Source organism: Oryx dammah, unplaced genomic scaffold (assembly GCF_014754425.2).
Source record: "Oryx dammah isolate SB20612 unplaced genomic scaffold, SCBI_Odam_1.1 HiC_scaffold_20, whole genome shotgun sequence".
In the NCBI taxonomy this organism is placed as follows: Eukaryota; Metazoa; Chordata; class Mammalia; order Artiodactyla; family Bovidae; genus Oryx; species Oryx dammah.
Window position 1 is genome coordinate 20,994,279 of NW_024070204.1, and position 24,584 is coordinate 21,018,862.

Genomic DNA, 24,584 nt, shown 5'->3' on the forward strand with positions numbered 1-24,584 from the left:
CAGTCGTATCCGACTCTGCGACCCCATGGACTGTAGCCTACCATGCTCCTCCATCCATGGGATTCTCCAGGAGTAGGTTGCCATTTCCTTCTCCAACACAAAATAAAGAACAAGCTTTATATTATATAATTTATCAATCAAAATGTATTTGTTGATGTTATGTTATGTAGTACATGCAAGCATGCTAAGTTGCTTCAGTTATGCTCGATTCTGCGATCCTATGGACTGTAACCCGCCAGGCTCCTCTGTCCATGGGATTCTCCAGGCAAGAATACTGGAGTGGGTTGCCATGCCCTCCTCCAGGGAGTATTGCCAACCCAGGGATCGAATCCTTGTATCCTGCAACTCCTGAATTGCAGGCAGATTCTTTACCACTGAGCCACCAGGGAAGCCAGTTATTACATATATATGTATATGTACACAAATGTTGTATATGTGCTTTGTTACTGCATAGGACTTCACAAGATAGGTAGCATCATAAGCCTCCCATTTACTTTGATCTGTTCCCAAATATTTGTACATTTTTAGACTATTAATTTGATGGTAGCATAGTAGTCTGCTGTTTCATGATACTTGTCTATCTCACTATTGTTTTTTCAGGTTTGATATATTTATTTAGAGGGTGTTTCAACTACAGAATAAAGCATTTTTAGCATTATGAAATCCAAAGTTTTAAAATCTTATTTCCTTGCAATTCTGTTTATTACAATTCTATAATCCTGAAGAGATTCTCTTATGAGAAGTTTTTCATGCATTCAAGTATTTTGCATGATGTCTGATGTGATCAGCAATAAAGGTTGCAATAAAGTAGTAGCTATGATCATAACCCTCTGGTAATCTGAAAACAACAGGGATTTTCTTTTCTGTACAGGCAGCTATGACATTATCAGGAAGTAACTGTCCATCTGAAAGGAACTCGTCATCTTTCCCTTGATCAGTTAGTATATCCAGCTGAGAACCTGCATAGGACTTCACAAGATAGGTAGCATCATAAGCCTCCCATTTACTTTGATCTGTTCCCAAATATCTGGTAAAGGCTTTTTTGCCCCAACAACAGAGCACTGGGTTGCAAAGTGGAGCAAATGCTGACACAGATTTGTATTTTCTAGAATTCTTCAAAGCACAAATCAGAGCTCCATGGCCTCCCATAGAGTGGCCAAACACAGACATCCTTTGGGGGTCCACTGGAAAATTGTCATTTACGAGTTGGGGAAGCTCCTTCGTTACGTAAGCATACATTCCATAGTTAGTTTTCCAAAGATATTCAGTAGAGTCGACATAAAACCCAGCACCAGTGCCAACATCCCAGCTGTCCTCTTCTCCTTTAATACTGCAGCCATGAGGGCTGGTATCTGGAGCAATGACAACAAGGCCGTGTTCTGAAGCAGCTTGATGATAACCAGATTTTGATACAAAATTTTGTTCTGTGCAAGTTAAACCAGACAGCCAACATAGCACAAGGCATTTTCCAGTTTCTGCCTTTGGTGGTAAATAGACAGCAAATTTCATTTTGCACTTCAGTTCAACACTGTGATGTTCAAAAACTTTCTGCAGTCCTCCAAAGCACTTGCTGCTGGAAACCTGTTTCAATGCCACTCTTCTGTCCAATTACTACTTGCTTTTTGGTCTGTACCAAAGGGTAGATGATGCTCCGGTAGCGGCGGGAAGAGCAGCTGCCTATCTCACTGTTTTAAAATGCTTAGTTATTTTACCAGTATGAGATTAGGATAAATTGCAAAATTAGAATAATTTTGGACAAATAAGATTATTAAAACTTTCACATGAAGTGACAAATTGCTTTAGAGAATGTTGCATCTTTTTTTTTGTCTCCATCAATAATTTTCTCCTTAGAAAATTCTTCAACATTCCAAAACCTAATAAGAATTTAGATACAATTGATTATGTTATTTATATGGCCTCATTTCTGTATTAGATTTTAATTACTTTGAAGTTAATTTGATATGTTAACAGAGTGAGACTATTAGACTATTTCTCCAATTAATTCAAAATGATTAATTGCTCAACACAGTTACAACATATTCTATTTCTTTAGCTGGCACATTTATTAAGCAATCATTTACCCTGTATTCTAGAATTTGTTCATTATATATTTTTTTTTCACAAGAGCATTTCTAGTTCAGCACTTGTTCATTTAGATTACTGAAGAATTCTAATACATTTTCAAATGTACTTCTTTGGAAACTATTTTATGTTTGTAGTTATCTTATACCTCATATACCGTGACTCAATGCTCCTATTATTAATATCTTTCATTAAAATTATTATAATAAATTTTAAAATTATTTATAACACAGCATTCTTGTTGTTATTCGTTTTCTTCTTGAAAACTTTGTTTATTTATTTAAACTTGGAACTTAGAGATCAAATCTACAATGATTGAAATCTGGATAAGATACTTTAGACAAATCTAAAAATTTAGTATCAATATACTCAATTTTTTAATTGATTTTAGGAAGACTTTTTTCCCTATATATTCTTTATATTTCTTGATAAAGATTTTACCCCTTATTTTCTCAGTGAGAATATTATTAATTTGATTTGTTCATTCATAATTGGCCATTTTAATAACATTGATTCTTCCAAACCATGAACACAGTATATCTGTCCATTTGTTTGTGTCATCTTCAATTTCATTCACCATGTCTTATAGTTTTCTGAATATAGGCCTTTTACCTCTCTGTTTAGATTTATTCTTCGGTATTTTTAAAATTTTTGATACAATTGTAAAAGAGATTGCTTTCTTAATTTATCTTTCTGATAGTTTGTTGTTAGTACATAGAAACATTGTACCCTTCGACTTTACTGAATTCATTCATAAATTCTAATGCGATTTCAGTGATTTCTCTAGAACTTTCTATAAACAGCATTGCCATCTACAAATAGTGACAATTTTACTTCTTCCGTCCCAATTTTCCTTTATTTACTTGTTTTTATTTTTTATTTTCTCTTGTAGCTGAATTCTATTATAATATCATTATTGTCTGAAAATATGCTTAATTTCAATTTTCTCAAATTTATGGATATTTGTTTTGTGTTCTTGCATGTGTTCTCCCATGGATAATGTTCCATGTACTTAAAAACTGTATTCTGCTGCTTTTGGTTGGAATGGATACACACATACACACACACACACACACACACACACACACACACACACAGTATATCTAATCTGGTCTAATGTGTCCTTTAAGACCAATATTTTCATGTTGATTTTCTATATGGATTATCTATACGGATGGGCTTCCTTTGTAGTTCAGTTGGGAAAGAATCTGCCTGCAGTGCAGGAGACCTGAGTTCAGTTACTGGGTCATGAAGATCCCCTGGAGGAGGAAAAGACAAACCACTCCAGTATTCTTGCCTGGAAAATCTCCTAGACAGAGGAGCCTGTTGGGCTACAGATCATGGGGTCACAACATTCCATGGGGTTGCACGAGCCAGACATGACTTAGTTACTAAACCACCACATGGATGACCCATTCCTTGATATAAGTGATATGGTGAAGCCTCCTTCTATTGTTGTGTTACTGTCAATTTCTCCATTTACATGTATTAATGACCACTTTCTATATTTAGGTGCTCCTATGTTGAGTGTATACATATTACAATTATATGTATCTTCTTGTTGGATCAATCAGTTTATTACTATGTAATATTCCTTGTCTCTTGTTAAGCTTTGTTTTAAAATCACTTTGTCTGATATATGTATTGCTACTCCCACATTTTTTCCTTTTTCCATTTGTATTAAATATCTTTTTTCCATCACTTCACTTTAGTGTGTGTGTCTTTAGATCTGAAGTTCATCTTTTGTAGGGAGCAAATATATGGGTCTTGTTTTTAACCATTCAGTCACTATATATTTTGATTGGGGCATTGAGACTCTTTTAATTTAAAGTAATTATTGCTAGTATTGTTACTTAATTAATCACTTTCTGGTTATTCTTATTTTTCTTTTTTTTCCTTCTTTTCCTCTCTTTTTTGTCATTTAATGACTATCTGTAGAGTTTATTTGAATCACTATTTTTGTGTGTGTATATGTATGTATTTATTATAGATTTTTAGTTTGTGTTACTATGATGTTCACAAAAACATATACATGTTCACATATATATGTACAGCATATTTATAAAAATGTTTATGCTAAAATATAAAAATATATATGTTACAAAAATATATATGTGTGTGCTAATCACTCAGTCATGTCTGACTCTTTGTGATGCCATGGACTACAGCCCACCAGGCTCCTCTAGCCATGGAATTCTCCAGGCAAAATATTGGAGTGTGTAGCCATTCTCCAGGGGATCTTCCCAACCAGGGATCAACACCACAGTTCAAAAGCATTGATTCTTTGGCCCTTAGCTTTCTTTATAGTCCAACTCTCACATCCATACACAACTACTGGAAAAACCATAGCTTTGACTAGATGGACCTTTGTTGGCAAAATAATGTCTCTGCTTTTTAATATGCTGTCTAGGTTGGTCATAACTTTTCTTCCAAGGAGCAAGCATCTTTTAATTTCCTTGCTGCAAGTCACCATCTGAAGTGATTTTGGAGCCCCTCCAAAAACAAACAAATAAATAAATAAAGTCTGTCACGGTCTTCCTTGTTTCTTCATCTATTTGCTATGAACATGACTATGAACTTCTTATTGCCAAATTCAGACTTAAATTGAAGAGGGTAGGGAAAACCACTGGACCATTCAGGTATGACCTAAATCAAATCCCTTACAACTATACAGTGGAATGACAAACAGATTCAAGGGACTAGATCCGATAGACGGAGTGCCTGAAGAACTGTGGATGGAGGTAGGTTGGTTATGTCTCCCCAAATCTTACAGAAGTGGTCTTATATAGGATATTTCCTGTGGGGCACAGAAGCACACTTCCCACTGGTCATCACATACTAAGGTTGCCCCCATGTGGGCTACCAGAGCCTAGAAAAGCTCTGGTAGAAACTGTGGTGGGTATGGGAGGGAGAGCTGGCTCTGGGTGCAGTTGGCTACTAGTCCTGCCTTGTGTAATGGGTCCTAGCTCACTGGTGGAAAGTACTAAGTCCCTCCATGGGTTACTGTATGGCCTGGGGAGTACCAGGATTGATATTGGTCCACTGGTTAGGGGGTAAGCCTCTGGGGCTCATATGCTAGAAAGAGGACTCTAAAATTGTACATGCCATCATTTGAATGAGATTTCAAAATTGGCAGCCACTAGCAAATGTTCTCGGAGAAGGCAATGGCACCCCACTCCAGTACTCTTGCCTGGAAAATCCCATGGGCGGAGGAGCCTGGTAGGCTGCAGTCCATGGGGTTGCGAAGAGTTGGACATAACTGAGAGACTTCACTTTCACTTTTCACTTTCATGCATTGGAGAAGGAAATGGCAACCCACTCCAGTGTTCTTGCCTGGAGAATCCTAGGGATGGGGGAGCCTGGTAGGCTGCCATCTATGGGGTTGCACAGAGTCGGACACGACTCAAGTGACTTAGCAGCAGCAGCAAATGTTCTCAGAGGAAATCACTGTTGCTTCAAGCCTTTATGGGAATTTCTGCAGAATCATCAAGTAAGTCTGTCCCAGGCTTTGTTTAAAATATTTTATCTGCAATGGAATTCAGGTGAAGGTGAGTTCAGGGTGATCCAATTCCATCGTGTTGGCCACACACTTACAGTTGATTTTTAAGCAATATAAATTTATCTGCAAATAATACATGTTTTTAACTCCCATAAAAAATTAACTGCAGTGCTAAACATCAAAAAATACACATTTTCCACTTAATTTTACTTTTGCTCCCTTTGCATCAAAGGAAAATAGCATACTGATTTTATATCACAACATAAATCCTCTATTCTTGTCAGTAAAGATATCAGATTCTGTCAAATACATTTAGCACGTATTTTTTGTAGTAAATATTTTCCCTATTCATTCCTTTTTATAGGCCAATACACTTATTCAAAATCATTTTTCTATTTACATGTATCAGAATGTATATCAGTACATATTTTCTACTTACATTATTGCTGTTGTTCAATTGCTCAGTCATGTCTGACTCTTTGTGAGCTCATGGACTGCAGCACGCCTTGCTTCCCTGTCCTTCACCATCGCCCAGAGCTCGCTCAGACCCATGCCCATTTAATCGGTGATGCCATCTAACCATCTCATCCTCTGTCATCACCTTCTCCTCCTGCCTTCTATCTTTCCCAGCATCAGGGTCGTTTCTAATGAGTCAGCTGTTCATATCTGGTGGCCAAAGTATTGGAGCTTCAGCTGCAGCATCAGTCCTTCCAATGAATATTCAAGACTGATTTCCTTTAGAATTGACTGGTTTGATTCCTTGTACACCAAAGGACTCTCAAGAGTCTCCCCCAACACAACAGTTCAAAAGCATCAATTCTTCTGTGCTCAGCCTTCTTCATGGTCAAGCTCTCATATCCATACATGACTATGGGAAAAACCATAGCTTTGACTAGATGGACCTTTGTCAGCAAAGTAATGTCTCTGCTTTTTGATAGGCTATGTTTGTCATAGCTTTTCTCCCAAGGAGCAAGTTTCTATTAATTTCTTGGCTCCAGTCACCATCTGCAGTAATTCTGGAGCACCCCCTCCCAAAAAAGAGTTTGTTTCCCCATCTATTTGCCATGAAGTGATGGGGCAAGATGCCACGATCTTAGTTTTTTGAATGTTGAGTTTTAATCCAGGTTTCTCACTTCACTTTCACCTTCATCAAGGGGCTCTTTAGTTCCTCTTTGTTTTCTGCCATAAGGATGGTATTATATGCACATATGAGGTTATTGATATTTCTCCTGGAAATCTTGATTCCAGCTTGTGCTTCATCCAGTCCCGCATTTTGCATGATGTACTCTGCATATAAGCAGGGTGATAATATACAGCATTGATATACTCCTTTCTCAATTTTGAACCAGTCTATTGTTCCATGTTCAGTTCTAACTATTGCTTCTTGACCTGCATACAGGTTTCTCAGGAGGCAGGTGAGGTGGTTTGATATTCCCATCTCTTTAAGAATGTTCCACAGTATTTATTGTGGACCACACAGTCAAAGGCTTTAGCATACCTAATGAAGCAGATGATTTTCTGGCTTTCCCTTGCTTTTCTATGATCCAACAGACATCAACAATTTGATCTCTGATTTCTCTGCCTTTTCTCAATACAGTTTGAACATCTGGAAGTTCTTGGTTCATGTACTGTTGAGGCCTAGTTTGGAAGTTTTGCTAGCCATGGAATGAGTGCAAGTGTACGGTAGTTTGAACTTTTGTGTTGCCCTTCTTTGGGATTGAAATGAAAACTGACCTTTTCCAGTCCTGTGGCCACTACTGAGTTTTCCAAATTTACTGGCATACTGAGTCAAGCACTTTTAACAGCATCATCTTTTAGGGTTTGAAATAGCTCAGCTGGAATTCCATTATCTCCATTATATAACCATAATTTTTTAAAAAGTCATGATATGTTTCTTAAAAGAAAATAAGCTTTAAGAAAATGATTTAGGCTTCCAACAGAATTACTTTTGTATTACTCTTCCTGGCATACCAATAAATATTTCACTTCACATTTCAACTGTATCTCCTCTTAGTGTTTTAAAAACATCTCTGCATGTAGTGTTTCATTTAATATTCTCCATAATATTGCAAATTTAAAACACCATGCATTCCCTTGCTGTTCTAACAATTAAACTATCTGGAAGACTATACAGAACCCTGGGTGATCTGGCACCTAAACCAAGTGCATATCTTTCTAAGAAAGTAACATCTTAAAAATAATTTCTATTTTGTAACAGACTAAAATGATTTTAGTCTTTAGGTTTTTTTCATTAGACCAGGGATACTAATCCTTAGTCCAGGGTTAGATCCATATTGCAGTTCACCATGGGGATATGTTCAGTCCATTATCATAAAAACTGTCATCTGATGACATAACATGCTACCATAATATTTTTTAAAGAAGAAATAGCAAAGCAAATTCTATTAAATTATACAGAATGGATGATTTCAGTGATGGTGTAAAGGACTTGATACAGAGATGTTACAGGCTAAGTTCAAAACTAGACCCTGCTTATAGAAAATGAGACATAACGAGACCCTGAAGAGCTCACATTTTCATCTACTGAGCAACTCAGTTTTAAGTGACTCCTTATTGCTTTGACAAAATACTGGTGTTAAGGATCAGATTATGTCAAGCTCATATGCTAAAGCACTGACCCTCACTGTGACAGTAACTGGAGATGTCTTTAAAGAGATCATCTGATTATAATGGGGAGGCTCTAATTTAACAGCATCAGTATCCTTAGGCAAAGAGTGAAAGGTCATGGGAGAACATGGAAAGAGGCCACCTTTCACAAGCTAGGAAGAGAGGCCTCACCGGAAACAAACCCTGATAATGCTTAATCCTGGACCTCCGGCCTCCAGAACTGTGAGAAAATGAATTGTTTAAGCCAAAGAGTCTGTGGCATTTTGTTATGGTAGTGAGAGCAGACAAATGCAGTTGAACTCACTTTATGTTCTAGCAACTATCACAGAGATGACACTCTCTTAATAGCCACATAGATTAAAGCACTATACTAGGAAAATCTAGCTTTTTAAAATTTACATAATCCTACACTCTCTTAGAGCACCTCCCGAGTCTGAAAATGCATTGTGATATTCATACTGAAAAAATCACAAGCATGCCTTTTTCATGGATGACTGAAAGGATGAAACTGTCTAAATGTGTCAATCACAGAAATTGTAATCCATGCCATTCCCACCTACAAAGCATGTTTATTGAAAAGCATTATGGTGAGCGGCGTGCTGTTGCCAGATACACAGATGTGTAGCGTGTGTGTGAAAGTGAATTAGACAATTATTTAGTATTTATCCTTGAATTAGAAATCTGGTAATCCAAGGATAAATACTAAATAATTTGTGCACACATGCTTTATGATGTGAGAAATGAGTTTTATCCATTTGCAGTTTGATGTAGCTCTTCTCTATCTTGAGAATATTTTTAAAAAGACATAAACAGCAAGAGAGAAACAGAATAATGTCCTGTGATTCCCTGATAGTAGTAGCTGTGATACCTGTATTTCTTTGTATTTGATGTGCACTGCATTTCTTGTTAAGGCAGAGTAGTAAGTTGTGCATTCTGTGAACCAAAATGCATGAGGGTGTACTGATCTGAAAAATAATATGGTATGTTGCCTCTGAAGCAGTGATGCAAACAAGAAAGAAATAAAAGGCTGTGGCTGCTTACACATTTCTGCTTATGTGTATAAAAAGCTAAAAGAATAATAAAAGAAGAATTTGGGCTTATTTATATATCTGGTGCTTTTTTCTCTATCCACAAAAGAATCATTTTCTAGACTCTGTCACTCATTACTTTATTAGTCATTGGGATGATGGGAAATATTGAAGGCAAAAGGAGAAGAAGGTGTCAGAGGATGAGATGGTACGATGGCATTACTGACTCAATGGACATGAACATGAGCAAACTCCAGGATATAGTGGAGGATAGGGAAGCCTGGCGTGCTACAGTCCACGTGGTCACAAAGAGCCAGACATGACTTAGAGACTGAACTACTATTACTTACTGGTGATTCAGTAATTGAAAATGCATCTTTAAACCTGTGGTTATCTTTGTACATAAGTTCAGTTTACAATAAATGTTTAGACATGATAGCAATAAACATGCATTAATACAACTCATTAGAAAGTATAATTTAGTGTGAAAGAGCTCCCCCTAGGGTCTATCTAAGATTTACTGATCCACTAAAATATTGAAAAGGCTTTACTATACAAAACCCCTAAAGTACATGTGAATCATAGTATAAAAGGAAAAAACAAAACAACCAACAACAACAAAAACAAACAAACAAACAAACAAGCAGCCAAACAGGAGGTCAGTGGCCCTGGGGAAGATATGTTGAATACTGAGCAGGACTGGATGGAAGCAGTAGATGGTTCAGTGCTTAAGATCTGGTTGGACAAGGGTACCACAGAGGTTTTGCCAAAGATATACAAATATAATCGATCACACGGGAATAACTGCATGTCAGTCAAATTCAGAAGTATAAATGTAGATATAAGGCAGAAGGTATTATAAGAGATACAGATACTTTTTGACAAAATGTTTTTTTCCTATAGATATACATCAGGCCTTCATATCCCTCACCCATGGATTTCCTCACCCATGGATTAAACAAACAGTGGATCAAAAATATTAGAAAAAAATTTCCACATACCTTCAAAAAACAAAACTGGAATTTACTGTACTCTAGCAACTATTTACATAATAGTTGCATTGCATTCACACCTGTTTACATAGCATTTAGACTGTTGTTTTTCAGTTTCTCAGTCATGTCTGACTCTTTACAACAACATGAACTACAGCATGCCAGGCTTCCCTGTCCTTCACTATCTCTCAGAGTTTGCTCAAAAGCATGTTCATTAAGTCAGTGATGCCATCCAACCATCTCATCTTCTGTCTGCCCATTCTCTCTCCTGCCCTCAATCTTCCCCACCATCAGTTGTTTTCCAATGAGTCAGCTCTTCCCATCAGGTGGCTGAAGTACTGGCACTTCAGCCTTAGCATCTGTCCTTCCAATGAAATATTCAAGATTAATTTCCTTTAGGAGAAGGAGAAGACTCTTGAGAATCCCTTGGACCGATAGGACATCAAACCAGTCAATCCTAAAGTAAATCAATCCTGATTCAAAGCACCAATATGAACCGAGACAATCTCTGAAAGATAGTGAAGGACAGGGAAGCCAGGTGCGTTACAGTCCATGGGGTCTCAAAGAGTAGGACACTGCCTGGGCCCTCCTTCTTAGTATTTTTTTTAGTTTATACCCAGTTGAAGAGAGTGGTATTATGGATCAAGAAATTCTTTCTTTTCTCTTTCTCTCTCTCTCTCTCTTCCCCTTTCCCATCCCTCTGCCTCTCCCTCTCTCTTACTTTCCTTCTCTCTCACTGATTTTCCCTAAAACTTAACTTTGTTAAATAAACTGTTTTATGCAATAAGAGATCCTTTCTCTCCTTTCCTTTTCCCTGATTCAGCCCAACTTGCTAAACAACTGAGATGAATTTCATTGTCTCTCCTCTCTATATTTCACTTCCCTGTTCAAAATTTTTCAGTAGTTTTCCATTTGTTAAAGAATAACATTCCACATCTCTGCCATTTAAAACCATATATCTATGCACACTCCAATCCTTACTAACATTTCCAACTTTTCTCTCCACAGTCTGTGTAAAAACACCCTGTTACAGTCAAAGGGATTTTCTGCTGCACACCATAGACACTGTGTTATCTTTCTGTGTGTCTTCAGATAACCTTTCCTCAAACTTGTACACCATATCGTCCTTTTCTAGCTAAACTTCCAGCTGAAATGTCATCTCTTCCTTTCAGAGCAGCATAGCCTTGCAAATCTCTTTTCTCTAAATGTAATTTGTACATCCTACACCATCTGTCTGACATTATTCCAAGATAAATGTCCTTCACCTAAGTTTGTTGGCTCCTTGTTAATAGAAAACTATTTTAAAAATGGTATTTTATAATACTTATCAACTTTTTTTCTCCCAAAAGTATAGGTACTCAACATTAATTATCAACAAAGTAAGTGTCCAAGTGAAAAAATTAGTCAGGCCCCTGTAACTGTGAAACAAGATGCCAAAGAAGAAGTGATAATCACAAAATGATAGTCCATAACTAAAGAAAACATGGCAAATATTGTTTAAAGTATGTTCAGCATTCTATGAACCTTACCTTTATACTTCTATCCCCCAACAGAGTCAATTTGGTGTCATTGCATGTGTTAGTCAGCCAAAATAAACACATGGTGCGTAAATGACAAACTAAAGATCATAGAAAAGCCAACCGCACTTAAATAACATATAATTTTAATAGGAAATATTGTTGCTGGTTTTCTATCTCAAATGTCCTCTTGAATCACAAATTAGTGGTTGTTCACAAAGAAAATAAAGTCAATGCACTAAGTACATCTGCTATTTTTATTTAAACTCACAAATAGTTCAGGTTAATATAGCAGACACATTCTGGGGTGGCTGCCCAGTGTAAAACCATCTGTATTCTTTGAGAGCTAGCCTTTCACAGAAAATGGTCATCTAACTGGTTTTCTTTCTTTTTTTTTTTTTTAATTTTGTGTCATGTGCTCTCCACATCACTGACTTAGGTTTTAATTTATGACATTTGAATTCTCTCCACCAGGGACTTCCCTAGTGGGCCAGTGGTTAAGACTTCACCTTCCAAAGCAGGGGATGCAGGTTTGACCCTATGCAGGGTCTCAAGTGCCTCACAGCCAAAAACACTAAGAAATATAGAACAAAAGTAAAATTGTAACAAATTAAATACTTTAAGAAGTGGCCCACATCAAAAAAAATCTTTAAAAATTCTCTCCACAAAAATCTGATAACCTTTTTCAGAGATAGATTCTAAAAGTTATCACAACTGAGGATTTCTAAACTTGGAATCTTTCTATGCTCATCTTCTCACATGTACACAGAGGCAGTGAACTCTATAGAAAGAGAAGCAGCTAAGAAATAGTGCTAGAAGTGGTATGCAAAGAAATGGGGGAGCAATATCTGGCTAAAGGATGCTACTGACCTGAAGATCTTAAAATAGCCCTGGAAGTTTGTAATAAAAGCTATTTGTTTAATCCAGTTCAAGTGACTTTCTGTTATTTGCAATCCAAGATATTTTCAGGCAAGCCCAAACTATTTTAAAATACTCTCAAGGGAAATTACATGAAATGTTAGGGTTATGTCACTTAAGTCCCAATGCTACAGCAATAAATTCACAAGCAAGAAGCTGTGATGGAGTAAACTTTACTTTAAAGGTTGATTTTGTGCCATTTTTGAGCATTATTACATGTGGCAGCTTACAAACGACTTGTAGAGTGTTTACAACATATAGTAATAACATAATGTTAATAACATTAATAATAATAGGGAATTCAGAACTACCTAAGGTGACAAAAGAGGCTATATTTAGTTTTCAGGAAAAAAATTACATATAATATTTTACAATTATTGATAAGGTCATTCACATCCTTTATGTTCTTTAGAGTACTATGTACCCAAGGAATTTTTAGGCAGATTTTGAATCTACATTATCAAATGAGTTGTATATACTCCGGTTTTTATCCTTTGCAGAGTTCAATTTTCTGATACAGCCAATATAAATTAGCTTTATTTTGGCTCACAAATTACAGATTGGATTCATAAAGTGTCACGTTCCCTACACTATGTATAAATAACCTATTGTTAGATATGGAGATAAGTCTTCTCCTTGGCTTATACAAAAAAACTAATTGAATGAATTATTAATCTTCTTTGTATATTATATGGATCTGGCTACCTTTATATATATACGTGGTGATATACATCAGTTCTTTTAGTTCTCTGAGGTAGTAACTTTTATTTCCCCAAAATATAGAAGAAGGATTTGAGATGCAGAAAGTTTAAATATACTTGCTTAGGGTGACAAAGCTAATGAATGTTTGAGCAGCAAGGATATTAACAAGGTCAGTGAAACACATTCACTGCTTTTCCATCACAAAATCATATCACCTAGCTTTCAGCTTCAGACTCTATGGGAAATTGTTAGCAATATAAACTTTAGATTCCATCTTACAAACTGAAAAAAGGCAACCATTTTGGAAATTTAAAAAAAAAAAGGTTGAAATAAACTCATACAAACACACATACATTTCCCAGTTTATGAAGCACAAAGTGGGAATTATTAAAAGATTATCAATTTCAAACCATTTAGGGGATGAAAAAAGAGAGAGCATAGTCAAACTCAATACATGGCATATCTGAAAAAATAAGGCTATGTATGCCACCAAGGGAGATGATAATTACTTTTTCCTTTTAATATGCACAAAGGGATAAAGAGTTATAATAAAGTGGAAAGAAAAACCCATATTACCACATTGTTGGTATTTAATCATTACTTTTATGTGTTTGTTAATAAGACTAAAAATGATAAAAATCCTTCAGCATCACTTTTTGCTCTATCATACTTTATCGAAATGCTATAATAGGTGAATGGGAAGATATTTCCATATATTATGGTTTACTTGCATTTTTCCTTGAATAATTGTCATAAAACTGACATGATATATATTCAGTTCAGTTCAGTCACTTAGTCATGTCCAACACTTTGTGACCCCATGGACTGTAGCACGGCCAGGCCTCCTTGTCCATCACCAACTCACAGAGTTTACTCATTCTCATGTCTGTTGAGTCGGTGATGCCATCCAACCATCCCATACTCTGTCGTCCCCTTCTCCTTCTGCCTTCAATCTTTCCCAGCATCAGTTCAGTTCAGTTTCTCAATCAGGTCCAATTCTTTGTGACCCCATGGACTGCAGGATGCCAAGCCTCCCTGACCATCACCAATTCCTGGAGTTTACTCAAACTCATGTCCATTGAGTCAGTGATGCTGTACAACCATCTCATCCTCTGTCATCCCTTTCTCCTGCCATCAACCTTTCTCAGCATCAGGGTCTTTTGCAATAGGTCAGTTCTTTATATCAGGTGGCCAAAGTATTGGAGTTTCTGCTTTCACACCAGTCCTTTCAATGTATATTCAGGACTGATTTGCTTTAGGATGGACTTGTTCAGACTGCTTGCTGTCCAAGGGACTCTCAAGAGTCCTCTCCAACACCACAGTTCAAAAGCATCAATTCTTCGGCACTCAGCTTTCTTCACAGTCCAACTCTCACATCCATATATGACCACTGGAAAAACCATAGCCTTGACTAGACGGACATTTCTTGCTTTTTCAATGATCCAAGAGATGTTGGCAACTTGATCTCTGGTTCCTCTGCCTTTTCTAAAACCAGCTTGAACATCTGGAAGTTCACTGTTCACATATTGTTAAAGCCTGGCTTGGAGAATTCTGAGCATCACTTTGTTAGCATGTGAGATGAGTGCAATTATGCGGTAGTTTGAGCATTGTTTGGCATTGCCTTTCTTTGGGATTGGAATGAAAACTGACCTTTTCCAGTCCTGTGGCCACTGCTCAGTTTTCCAAATTTGCTGGCATATTGAGTGCAACACTTTCACAGCATCATCTTCCAGGATTTGAAATAGCTCAACTGAATTCCATCACCTCCACTGGCTTTGTTTGTAGTTATGCTTCCTGAGGCCCACTTGACTTCACATTCCAGGATGTCTAGCTCTAGATGAGTGATCACACCATCGTGCTTATCTGGGTTGTGAAGTTTTTTTTCTTTTTTTTTTGTATAGTTCTTCTGTGTATTCTTGCTCTCTCTTTTTAATATCTTCTGCTTCTGTTAGGCCCATACCATTTCTGTCCTTTATTGTGTCCATCTTTGCACAAAAAATTCCCTTGGTATCTCTAAATTTCTTAAAGAGATGTCTAGTCTTTCCCATTCCATTGTTTCCCTCTATTTCTTTGCATTGCTCACGGAGGAAGGCTTTCTTATCTCTGCTTGCTATTCTTTGGAACTCTGCATTTAAATGGGTATACCTTTCTTCTTCTCCTTTGTCTTTCACTTCTCTTCTTTTCATAGCTATTTGTAAGGCCTCCTCAGACAAACATTTTGCCTTTTTGCATTTATTTTTCTTGGGGATGGTCTTGATCTCTGCCTCCTGTACAATGTCAGGAACCTCCATCCATAGTTCTTCAGCCACTCTGTCTATCAGATCTAATCCCTTGAATCTATTTGTCACTTCCATGGTATAATCATAAGGGTTTTGATTTAGGTCACACCTGAATGGTCTAGTGGTATATATTATTTACATCATTTAATTTTGAAGAGACTTCAGATAGCTGAAAAAAATGTTTATTACATAAATTTTATCTCAAAGAATTAAATGAACCTGGGGCATTAAGAAGTACTTTTGAGTTAAAGTGTAGCTGACTCAACTGGTTAGTTCTAAAGGATTAATTAAATTTTCACTAGCACGTACAGACACCCATGCCATTTGATTTCTACATATTTTGTATCTTTTAAAATATGTCTCTGATGTGTTTTTAAATTTTTATATTATCATATAGTTGAAGTTATTACTCCCTTGGTTATCTTTAGTAAAAATAACATTCATGTTTACACTTTTCAATAATTTGTTTTCCTTGGTTTCATATTCCAAATTGAATTTTAAATTTTGTCTCTTCACTTTAAGTTCTTTTATGCATTAGAAAATGTTATATTTAACACCATATAATGTTTAAGTTATTCAATGCATTGTAATTTGGTTAATCCTTCACTCATTTGTGCTTGTTTGCTCAGTTGCTTCTGACTCTCTTTAACCCTAATGGACTGTAGCCCACCAGGCTTCTCTGTTCATGGGATTTTTCAGGCAAGAATACTGAAGTGGGTTGCCATGTGCTTCTCCAGGGGATTTCTGCAACCTGGGGATCTAACCCTGTTCTGCACTTTCTGCATTGCAGGGGCTTCTTTACTGCTCAGCTACTGGGGAAGTCCTCATTTATGCACATATGTGTTTTTAATATATTACTGCTGCTGCTAAGTCACTGCAGTCGTGTCTGACTCTGTGCGACCCCATAGACGGCAGCCCGCCAGGCTCCCCCATCCCTGGGACTCTCCAGGCAAGAACACTGGAGTGGGTTGCCATTTCCTTCTCCAATGCATGAAAGTGAAAAGTGAAAGTGAAGTCGCTCAGTCATGTCCAACCCTCAGCGACCCCATGGACTGCAGCCCACCAGGCTCCTCTGTCCATGGGATTTTCCAGGCAAGAGTACTGGAGTGGGGTGCCATTGCCTTCTCCTAACATATTACTATTATTGTATAAATATTGCTACAATGAGAGTCTCTCTATATAGGTTTTCATGACATTAAAGTTTTACTATTTGAATTATTGCATCAAATTTATTAATTTAAATGCTGATCTTGGTCATCAAATCCAGAGATACCAAGGTTTTAATTTCTCTATAATATGTGGTCACATTATATCCCTTTGTTTTTCACCACTAATCTGAAAGAGGAAGAAAATCCCACTGTCATATCCCATTACATTCTGCATAACTAAATGGATTTCAGCAAGAACAAGATAAGCTCATTTCTAGAATCTATCCCAGAACTAAGTAAGCGTAAGTATCTTTTCTGCAGGGATAGTAGTTTTCTCTAGTAGTGTCCCAGTCACACTTAACACACATCTAGAACCTCATTTTGGATGCTCTGCTGTGAATTGGCCTTACTACATCCTAATCACACCCCACCCACATTACTCAGCAGAGTGATTCAAGAAAATGCAACGTTAAGCCTACTAAACTTGCATGCTGCGGCTGCTGCTGCTGCTAAGTCGTGTCCGACTCTGTGCAACCCCATACATGGCAGCCCATCAGGTTCAGCTGTCCCTGGGATTCTCCAGGCAAAAACACTGGAGTGGGTTGCCATTTCCTTCTCCAATGCATGAAAGTGAAAAGTGAAAGTGAGAATGAGAGAGTCATTTCCTAGGCAGGCTGATAAGAAGTCTAGGGGTCCCCAAGGAGAGAGGGGTCTGGAATTCTCAAGAAGGAAGAAAGGACAAACTTTTTTTCCTTCTCTACATTCCTTAGGATTATATAACAACAATGTGTTATGCCTGAGGACAGTCTCTGGATTAAACCTTCTGGCTAATTCTGTAAATTATGGGAGTAGACCTGCTCTTTACAAGGATTATATAACAACAATATATCATGTATTCTGCCTGAGGGCAGTCTCTGGATTAAACCTTCTAATTCCGTTATCTTAAAATGTAAATTATGGGAGTAGGTCTGATGAGGTCTTTACAACCTCCAGACATTCTTTTGATTTACTGGAGAGTATATAACTCCATTGTTAACACTAGCAAGGGGGCACTCTTTCTGCCCCCTTCTGGTACCTATGTCAGAAGCTTTCTCTATCCTTTATACTTTAATAAAACTTTATTACACAAAAGCTCTGAGCGATCAAGCCTCGTCTCTGTCCCCGGATTGAATTCTTCTCCTCCGGGGTCCAAGAATCCCGGCGTCATGATTCAACAACAACCTTTCAAAAAGTGAAAGTGAAGTCGCTCAGTCCTGTCAGACTCTTTGCGACCCCCTGGACTGCAGCCTATTAGGCTCCTCCGTCCATGGGATTTTCAAGGCAAGAGTACTGGGTCGACATTGCCTTCTCCGACTAAACATGCATAAATCCCTTCAATTAAAATTCTGCCAAATCACTTTCATGTTGAACATACAGACTAATTGTTAATACCCCATTCACTGTGCTAATGCAATTATTTGTGCAAATTACATTTTTCTTTATATTTTTCCTGAAAATTTCATATTCAGTAATAACAGGAAAGAAACATTTTCTCTGTTGAAATGATAGCTAACATTAACTAGGATTGCACCACTATTTCAACATTCAACTTGATCTCCAGTATCATTTTTTAAAATTATTTCTGTGTATCATCTTCCATCTGCATTTTAGACATTAAGGTTATAGAAGGAGGAAATGGTGTATTTAACTCACAGGAACAATAAAACAATAAAACCAAAAATAAAAACAATAAAACAACAGAGCCATCATATTGAGTGAACTTTCCAAAAAAATTATTGTTTTCATGAGGAAACTATACTTTTTGAGAATTTCAGTAAAAAATAGTTGCTTTCTTTATTATACCTTGCAAAATATTTTAATTCACTTCATCTAGGATTGAATCTGAAATCTTGTGCCCCTATCCTTTTTAAAATTAAAAACCAGAATATTTGCTTGAATTGTCCATTCGCTCCTGTTATATATTTGATGCTAGAACATGGTTTCTTCTAAATTAAAATCAGTAATAATTTTATTTGGGGGGTATCATTTGATCATAAGGGTATGGCAGATACTAAAACAATCTCCCAAAACATGCTAATTTGAGGAAACTACAGTCATTGGGAAAATACTCTAGATTTTCTTTAATTTTCAAATACAATGAATCTAATCTATTCTCAATGAATAAGATGACTTATAGGCTGGCTTGAGGTAGAAATTCAGCACAGGAAAGCAGCTATTCTCTAGCACTGAAGTTAACTGGACTCCTACCCACAATTCACAGTGTGATAGTGAAAAGGTTACTGAGCTTCAGTAAAATGAAGACACTAATTTTTCCCTTTAGCACTTCTGGAAGATTAAGCAAAAAAAATTAATATAGAATACCTAGAAATATAGGTATTTAATAAGTCTTGCTGAGTGAATAAACTTTTTATTCTTTGCCTTTAAAAAAAAATCTAGTCTCTTGTAAATAAATACATCTCTATTTCAGAAAACACTGTACATTCAAATGAAAAATATATTAGCAAGACCTGGTCCATGACTTTGTCATTCAAATATATTATTCAAACAGTAGTTGATTTATGAAACAGATATATATCAACTCTTTACCCTGTACTAGGCACTATGAGGGGGTTTAGAGACAGAAACTTAAACTGGACACACTGGAACCCTCTTCACAATACTCTTAATCAAAATAAATATGTACACACAGAGAAATAAATTCTCTTAAGCCTATATTAACAGAAATGTGAATTAACAATTGTTCTAAGATCTCTGCAGTTATACTGAGAAATTATAATTAATTGGATAAGTTAAGGGAAGTTGGCAGAGTTTCCTTTTAAAAAGTGTTCACCACAAGGAGACTGGAGGGTTGCCTGAAAGCAAGGGAAGTGAAAGCATCCCTAGGGAAGGGCTAGCATTGCTGGAAAAGATTGAAGGCAGGATGAGAAGGGGATGGCAGAGGATGAGGTAGCTGGATGGTACCACCGGCTCAGTGGATGTGAGTTTGAGCAAATTCCAGGAGAAAGTGAAGGACAGGAAAGCCCAGAGTGCTGCAGTTAATTGGTTAACAAAGAGCTGGATACAACTTAGGAACTTAACAAGGGAAGGGATATAGCTGTATGGTACATGCAAAGAGATTGTGATAGAAGGAAGCATGGACATTTTCAGGTCAGTGTGGCTGGAGCATAGAATATGACCTTAGAAGTAACGGGGGCTGTGGGCATGGAGTCAGTTATTTAGGTTCGTTTTGATGAGGTCCGTCTATCCTAAGTCACTTTAGTCCTGTCCGACTCTTTGTGACACTATGGACTGTAGCTCACCAGAGCTACGCTAGGATTTTCCTATGCTAGGGTTGAGCCTCCCAGGTGGTGCTGCTGGCTAAGAATCTGCTTGTTATTGCAGGAGACACAAGAGATGTATGTTCAATTCTTGGGTCAGGAAGATCCCTTAAAGTAGGAAATATCACCCCACTTCAGTATTCCGGAGCAAATGCCATTGGCAGAGGAGCCTGGCAGGCCACAGTTCATATGGCCGCAAAGAATCAGACACTTCTGAGTGGTAGGATAATTTTTAGAATTTAGTAAAGACACAGACAAGAGATATCTAGTGTGAAAAAAAATACAAGAAAAATAATATGTATCATATAAGTGTAGAAGTAGTTATTCTAAATGTAAACTACCATTTTTTACCATCAAACTACTTTTGACATTAATAAAGAACAGCTACCTTAGAGATGAAAATTAAAATACCTTGAAATGCTGGACAAATATGTGTATAAAATTGGAGTTGCAAGAAATTCAGGAAAGTACTTCAGAAATGACAAAGTCAGCAGGAGTTGGATATCAATATGCAATCTGCCCAGAAATTGCTGCCACTCTGAGGTCGCTTGTCTGTATTTCTAAGCAGAGAGCTTAGACTCTTGGTCCCAAGAAGAAAGGGAACAGGTCTTCTTTACCAGCAAGTGGGAGCTTAAACTGAGACCTAAACATGAAGAAGGATACTCAGATATGAAGATGTGGATGGAGAAAAAATGTTCCCACCAACAGAAGTCAAGAAAGATGGTCAACCACTTCCAGGCCTATGTGGCCATAGGAGGCACAGGAGTGTGCCAAGAACTGTTCAATACAAGCTGGTCCTCATGAGATCTAGGGAAGGCAAATAATGGAAAAATGGTAACTCAAGCAAATAACAACAATAACCAGAAGAAGATAAATAGACTTTAATTTAAAGAGCTATATTTGGCACAAAGGAGTGCATAAAAGTAGGTAGAAATATACAGAAATTTAAAATATGTATGTACTAACAAATGACCTAAAAAAAAAAAAGTACAACAAAAATTGATGCAATTACAGGGAGAAGCTGAGCTATCCTTGATTTTAACAGAAGATATAATAAGTTATCATTCATTAATTTTTCAATCAAATTAAAAGGAAATAGTATTTAAATGTGTGCCAGTTAAATGGCACAAATAATGATCTTGACCTATGAGCATTTCTGTACCAAGACAGTAGAGAGTACTCATTCTTTTCTTACACAAATGGACTATTTATAAAAATTAATCACAGAGCATTCTCAATGAAGTTTAAAGAGAGTGCACAGAGCCACCTTTACAGAAGAAGAGATGTAAGTTAAAAATGAATAATCCATCAAAAAGTAGAAGCTCATGTAATACTGATAGATTACCACTGGAGTAAATTATTTATACAGTTTAAAAAAATATTTGGAACAAAACAGAGAGCTTGGACCATTGAGCCTATGACAGAGACCAAGAGTTGCATTTCTAAGATAATAATAGAAACTTAGATCCTTTTTATTTTCACTGATAGATAGCCACACTGGAGTAGAGTCTATATCTTCTAGTTACTTTTTATTTAGGTGTGATTACATAGGATTTCTGGTCAGTGGGAACATAGCATTGGTGAGTTACCTTAGATCATGAGGATAAAGTTCATACCCTAGCAAAGATGATACAATCAAATACAAGCAGCTGAGTTTCCTGATAAATACACTACAATACTAGCTTAACTGGATGGCTTAAGTTCAGACTGTTACAAGAAAGAGATATAATCTATTTATTATCACTTATATTTTTTGTTTCTATTTCACAGTCCAGTTTCTTTCCTAACCAGTACAGAACTCAAATTGATTTAAAAAAATACAAAACAACTAACTCAGATATCTCAAGTTACTAGCTTCGACTTTGAGAACTTAATATAAGTTATGTTTCACTCTTCATTTTAATTTCCAAATCTGGTCTGCATGTGAGTCAAGAGATATAAAATATATTTAGGTTTATTTAAAGTAACGGTTGACTTTCAAAACAATTTTTTATGCGTCACATTTAAAATTGTCCTTCCACATGTGTGCTGTTCAGATTCTAACAGGAAAAAAGACACCATCAGCCTCAGGAGCTCAGATAGTAAGGGCTGCTGACAACTCAACTACATTGTGATTTTCAGAATAAGGTTTCTACACAGGACCAATGAGTTGACTTCCTTAAAATTACCTGATGTTAGTTACCACAGCCTTTGGGTGGAAGGATTTTTGCCTAATGCACACAGTATGAAAATGGCTTCTTCTGGCTTCCGATGCAATTGAACTTATAATTTACAAAGGAAAAACCACAACCAGAAATAAGATATTCACATCCTCCCATCACAGAACCAAGAAGTTTCAAAAGCTTCCTCACAATAGCTGTCTTTTGCTTATTCTAGTTGATACCCTCAGTGGAAAGGGCATGGTATGTGGGCTGGAAAAGCTGTTCCTACCAGGTTTTTGGCATTTAAAAGGATCTGCTAATGGCCTTCAAAAAGTAAGATTAATGATAACTTCCCAGGATTTTTATGGTTAAAAATGAAATATTTGAAAATTACTGGCAATATTATTTACATCTATTATTTCCTTAATATTTCTTTAGTAACTATACATCATGTCTGAATGTCCTGTGTCAACTAGACTACATAGAATCAAAGGTCTTCATCTTAAATTGTTTGATTATCTCATAGGGCACTACACAGTGTTCTTTATCATAGTGCTTTCCCAATCATTTGTAAAATTGAGAATATCCAGAAGAAAAAGCAAATGATAAAAAACAAAACTTATAATAAAGAGGCAACAATAAAATACATGTAATAATAATAAATATATATAATAAAGGAGATTTTAACAATAAAAATATATGTTACAGAGTCATCTGGCATTTGATAAGGTCAAAGTAAAGTAATGGGAATATATCAGGAATCTGAGTATTCACATTACTCTGTAATAGATTCTAGACACCAAACCATGGTGGAAGATTAAATGAATTTATATGAAATCATAGGGAGTGGAAATAGTCCTATGGAGTGTTTGCCACTCCATATGTAAACCTAACACTAATTTTAAAAGTTCAGCAATCCACAAACAAAATAGACTTCAAAAGGATCTTATCTTTGAATAAAGAAAATTCATCCTTCAGTTCAGTTCAGTTCAGTCGCTCAGTCGTGTTCGACTCTTTGCGACCCGATGAATCGCAGCACACCAGGCGTCCCTGTCCATCACCAACTCCCGGAGTTCACTCAGACTCACGTCCATTGAGTCCGTGATGCCATCCAGCCATCTCATCCTCTGTTGTCTCTTCTCCTCCTGCCCCCAATCCCTCCCAGCATCAGAGTCTTTCCCAATGAGTCAACTCTTCGCATGAGGTAGCCAAAGTACTGGAGTTTCAGCTTTAGCATCATTCCTTCTAAAGAAATCCCAGGGCTGATCTCCTTCAGAATGGACTGGTTGGATCTCCTTGCAGTCCAAGGGACTCTCAAGAGTCTTCTCCAACACCACAGTTCAAAAGCATCAATTCTTTGGCGCTCAGCCTTCTTCACAGTCCAACTCTCACATCCATACATGACTACTGGAAAAACCATAGCCTTGACTAGACAGACCTTAGTCAGCAAAGTAATGTCTCTGCTTTTGAATATGCTATCTAGGTTGGTCATAACTTTCCTTCCAAGGAGTAAGCGTCTTTTAATTTCATGGCTGCAGTCACCATCTGCAGTGATTTTGGAGCCCCAAAAAATAAAGTCTGACACTGTTTCCACTGTTTCCCCATCCATCCTTAGGAAAGAAATATAGTTTTACTTGTTTTTACCTTTAAATATTCCTGTAAATTCACTAAGAAGCAAGTCTTGTCATAAAGCATTAAAACAACATGTAAATCTATCTATGTCTAGAAATATAAATTCCTGGTAAATGACTCTATACTAAATGAAATATGATTTTCCATACATGAAGTCTCAGGAAAATTTTTACATTAATTTTCCTAAGTAATTTGTCAACGTACTCTATTTTTAAATGAAAACTAAAATATGTTTATGAAATAAAAAAAAAGGATAAATTAATAGTTGATTGATTTTCTGAAAACACTTGAAATAAAAGCCTGATGATACAGAAGGAATATCTTTGTATCTCTGAATGGAATACCTTAGGGCATTATCAGAAAACTGAATCCTTAAGGCTAAGGTGAACTTGCAGTTTTTGAACTGAAAGTTACTATATAAGATCTACATTTTCAAATATTCACTTCATTAGTATGCAATACTTTTTTGAGTCCAAATTAAATCTTACTTCATAAATATTTTAAGTACATATGCCTGCCATGATAACATAGTGAATGAAATATCTTAAATTGGTAAATAACAATGATTTTTCAATGCTTTGGCATAGAAATATAATTGCAAATACTACACCTGAAAATTCATATATTCATTTGTGCTGACACAAATGGGTTCAGCTATTAGAGTTGCAGGCTTTTTATCCTTTTAGGTTGATCAATAATAT

At 36.5% G+C, this 24,584-nt stretch overlaps 1 protein-coding gene across 1 annotated transcript; it reads right to left on the reverse strand.

The window, feature by feature from the left end:
* Positions 1-586: 586 nt before the first annotated feature.
* On the reverse strand, positions 587-19,883 carry LOC120879476 (S-formylglutathione hydrolase-like). The gene is made up of 3 exons (XM_040262495.1): positions 19,872-19,883; positions 11,455-11,459; positions 587-1,677 (listed from the first exon to the last, which is right to left on the reverse strand). Exon 3 carries the CDS (start codon positions 1,507-1,509, stop codon positions 748-750), a length of 762 nt encoding a protein of 253 aa, XP_040118429.1. The 5' UTR covers positions 1,510-1,677; positions 11,455-11,459; positions 19,872-19,883; the 3' UTR covers positions 587-747.
* Positions 19,884-24,584: the final 4,701 nt, after the last annotated feature.

Excerpts from the sequence above, each read along its gene's own strand:
- LOC120879476 (XM_040262495.1), bottom strand. The coding sequence starts at position 1,509 with ATGAAATTTGCTGTCTATTTACCACCAAAGGCAGAAACTGGAAAATGC.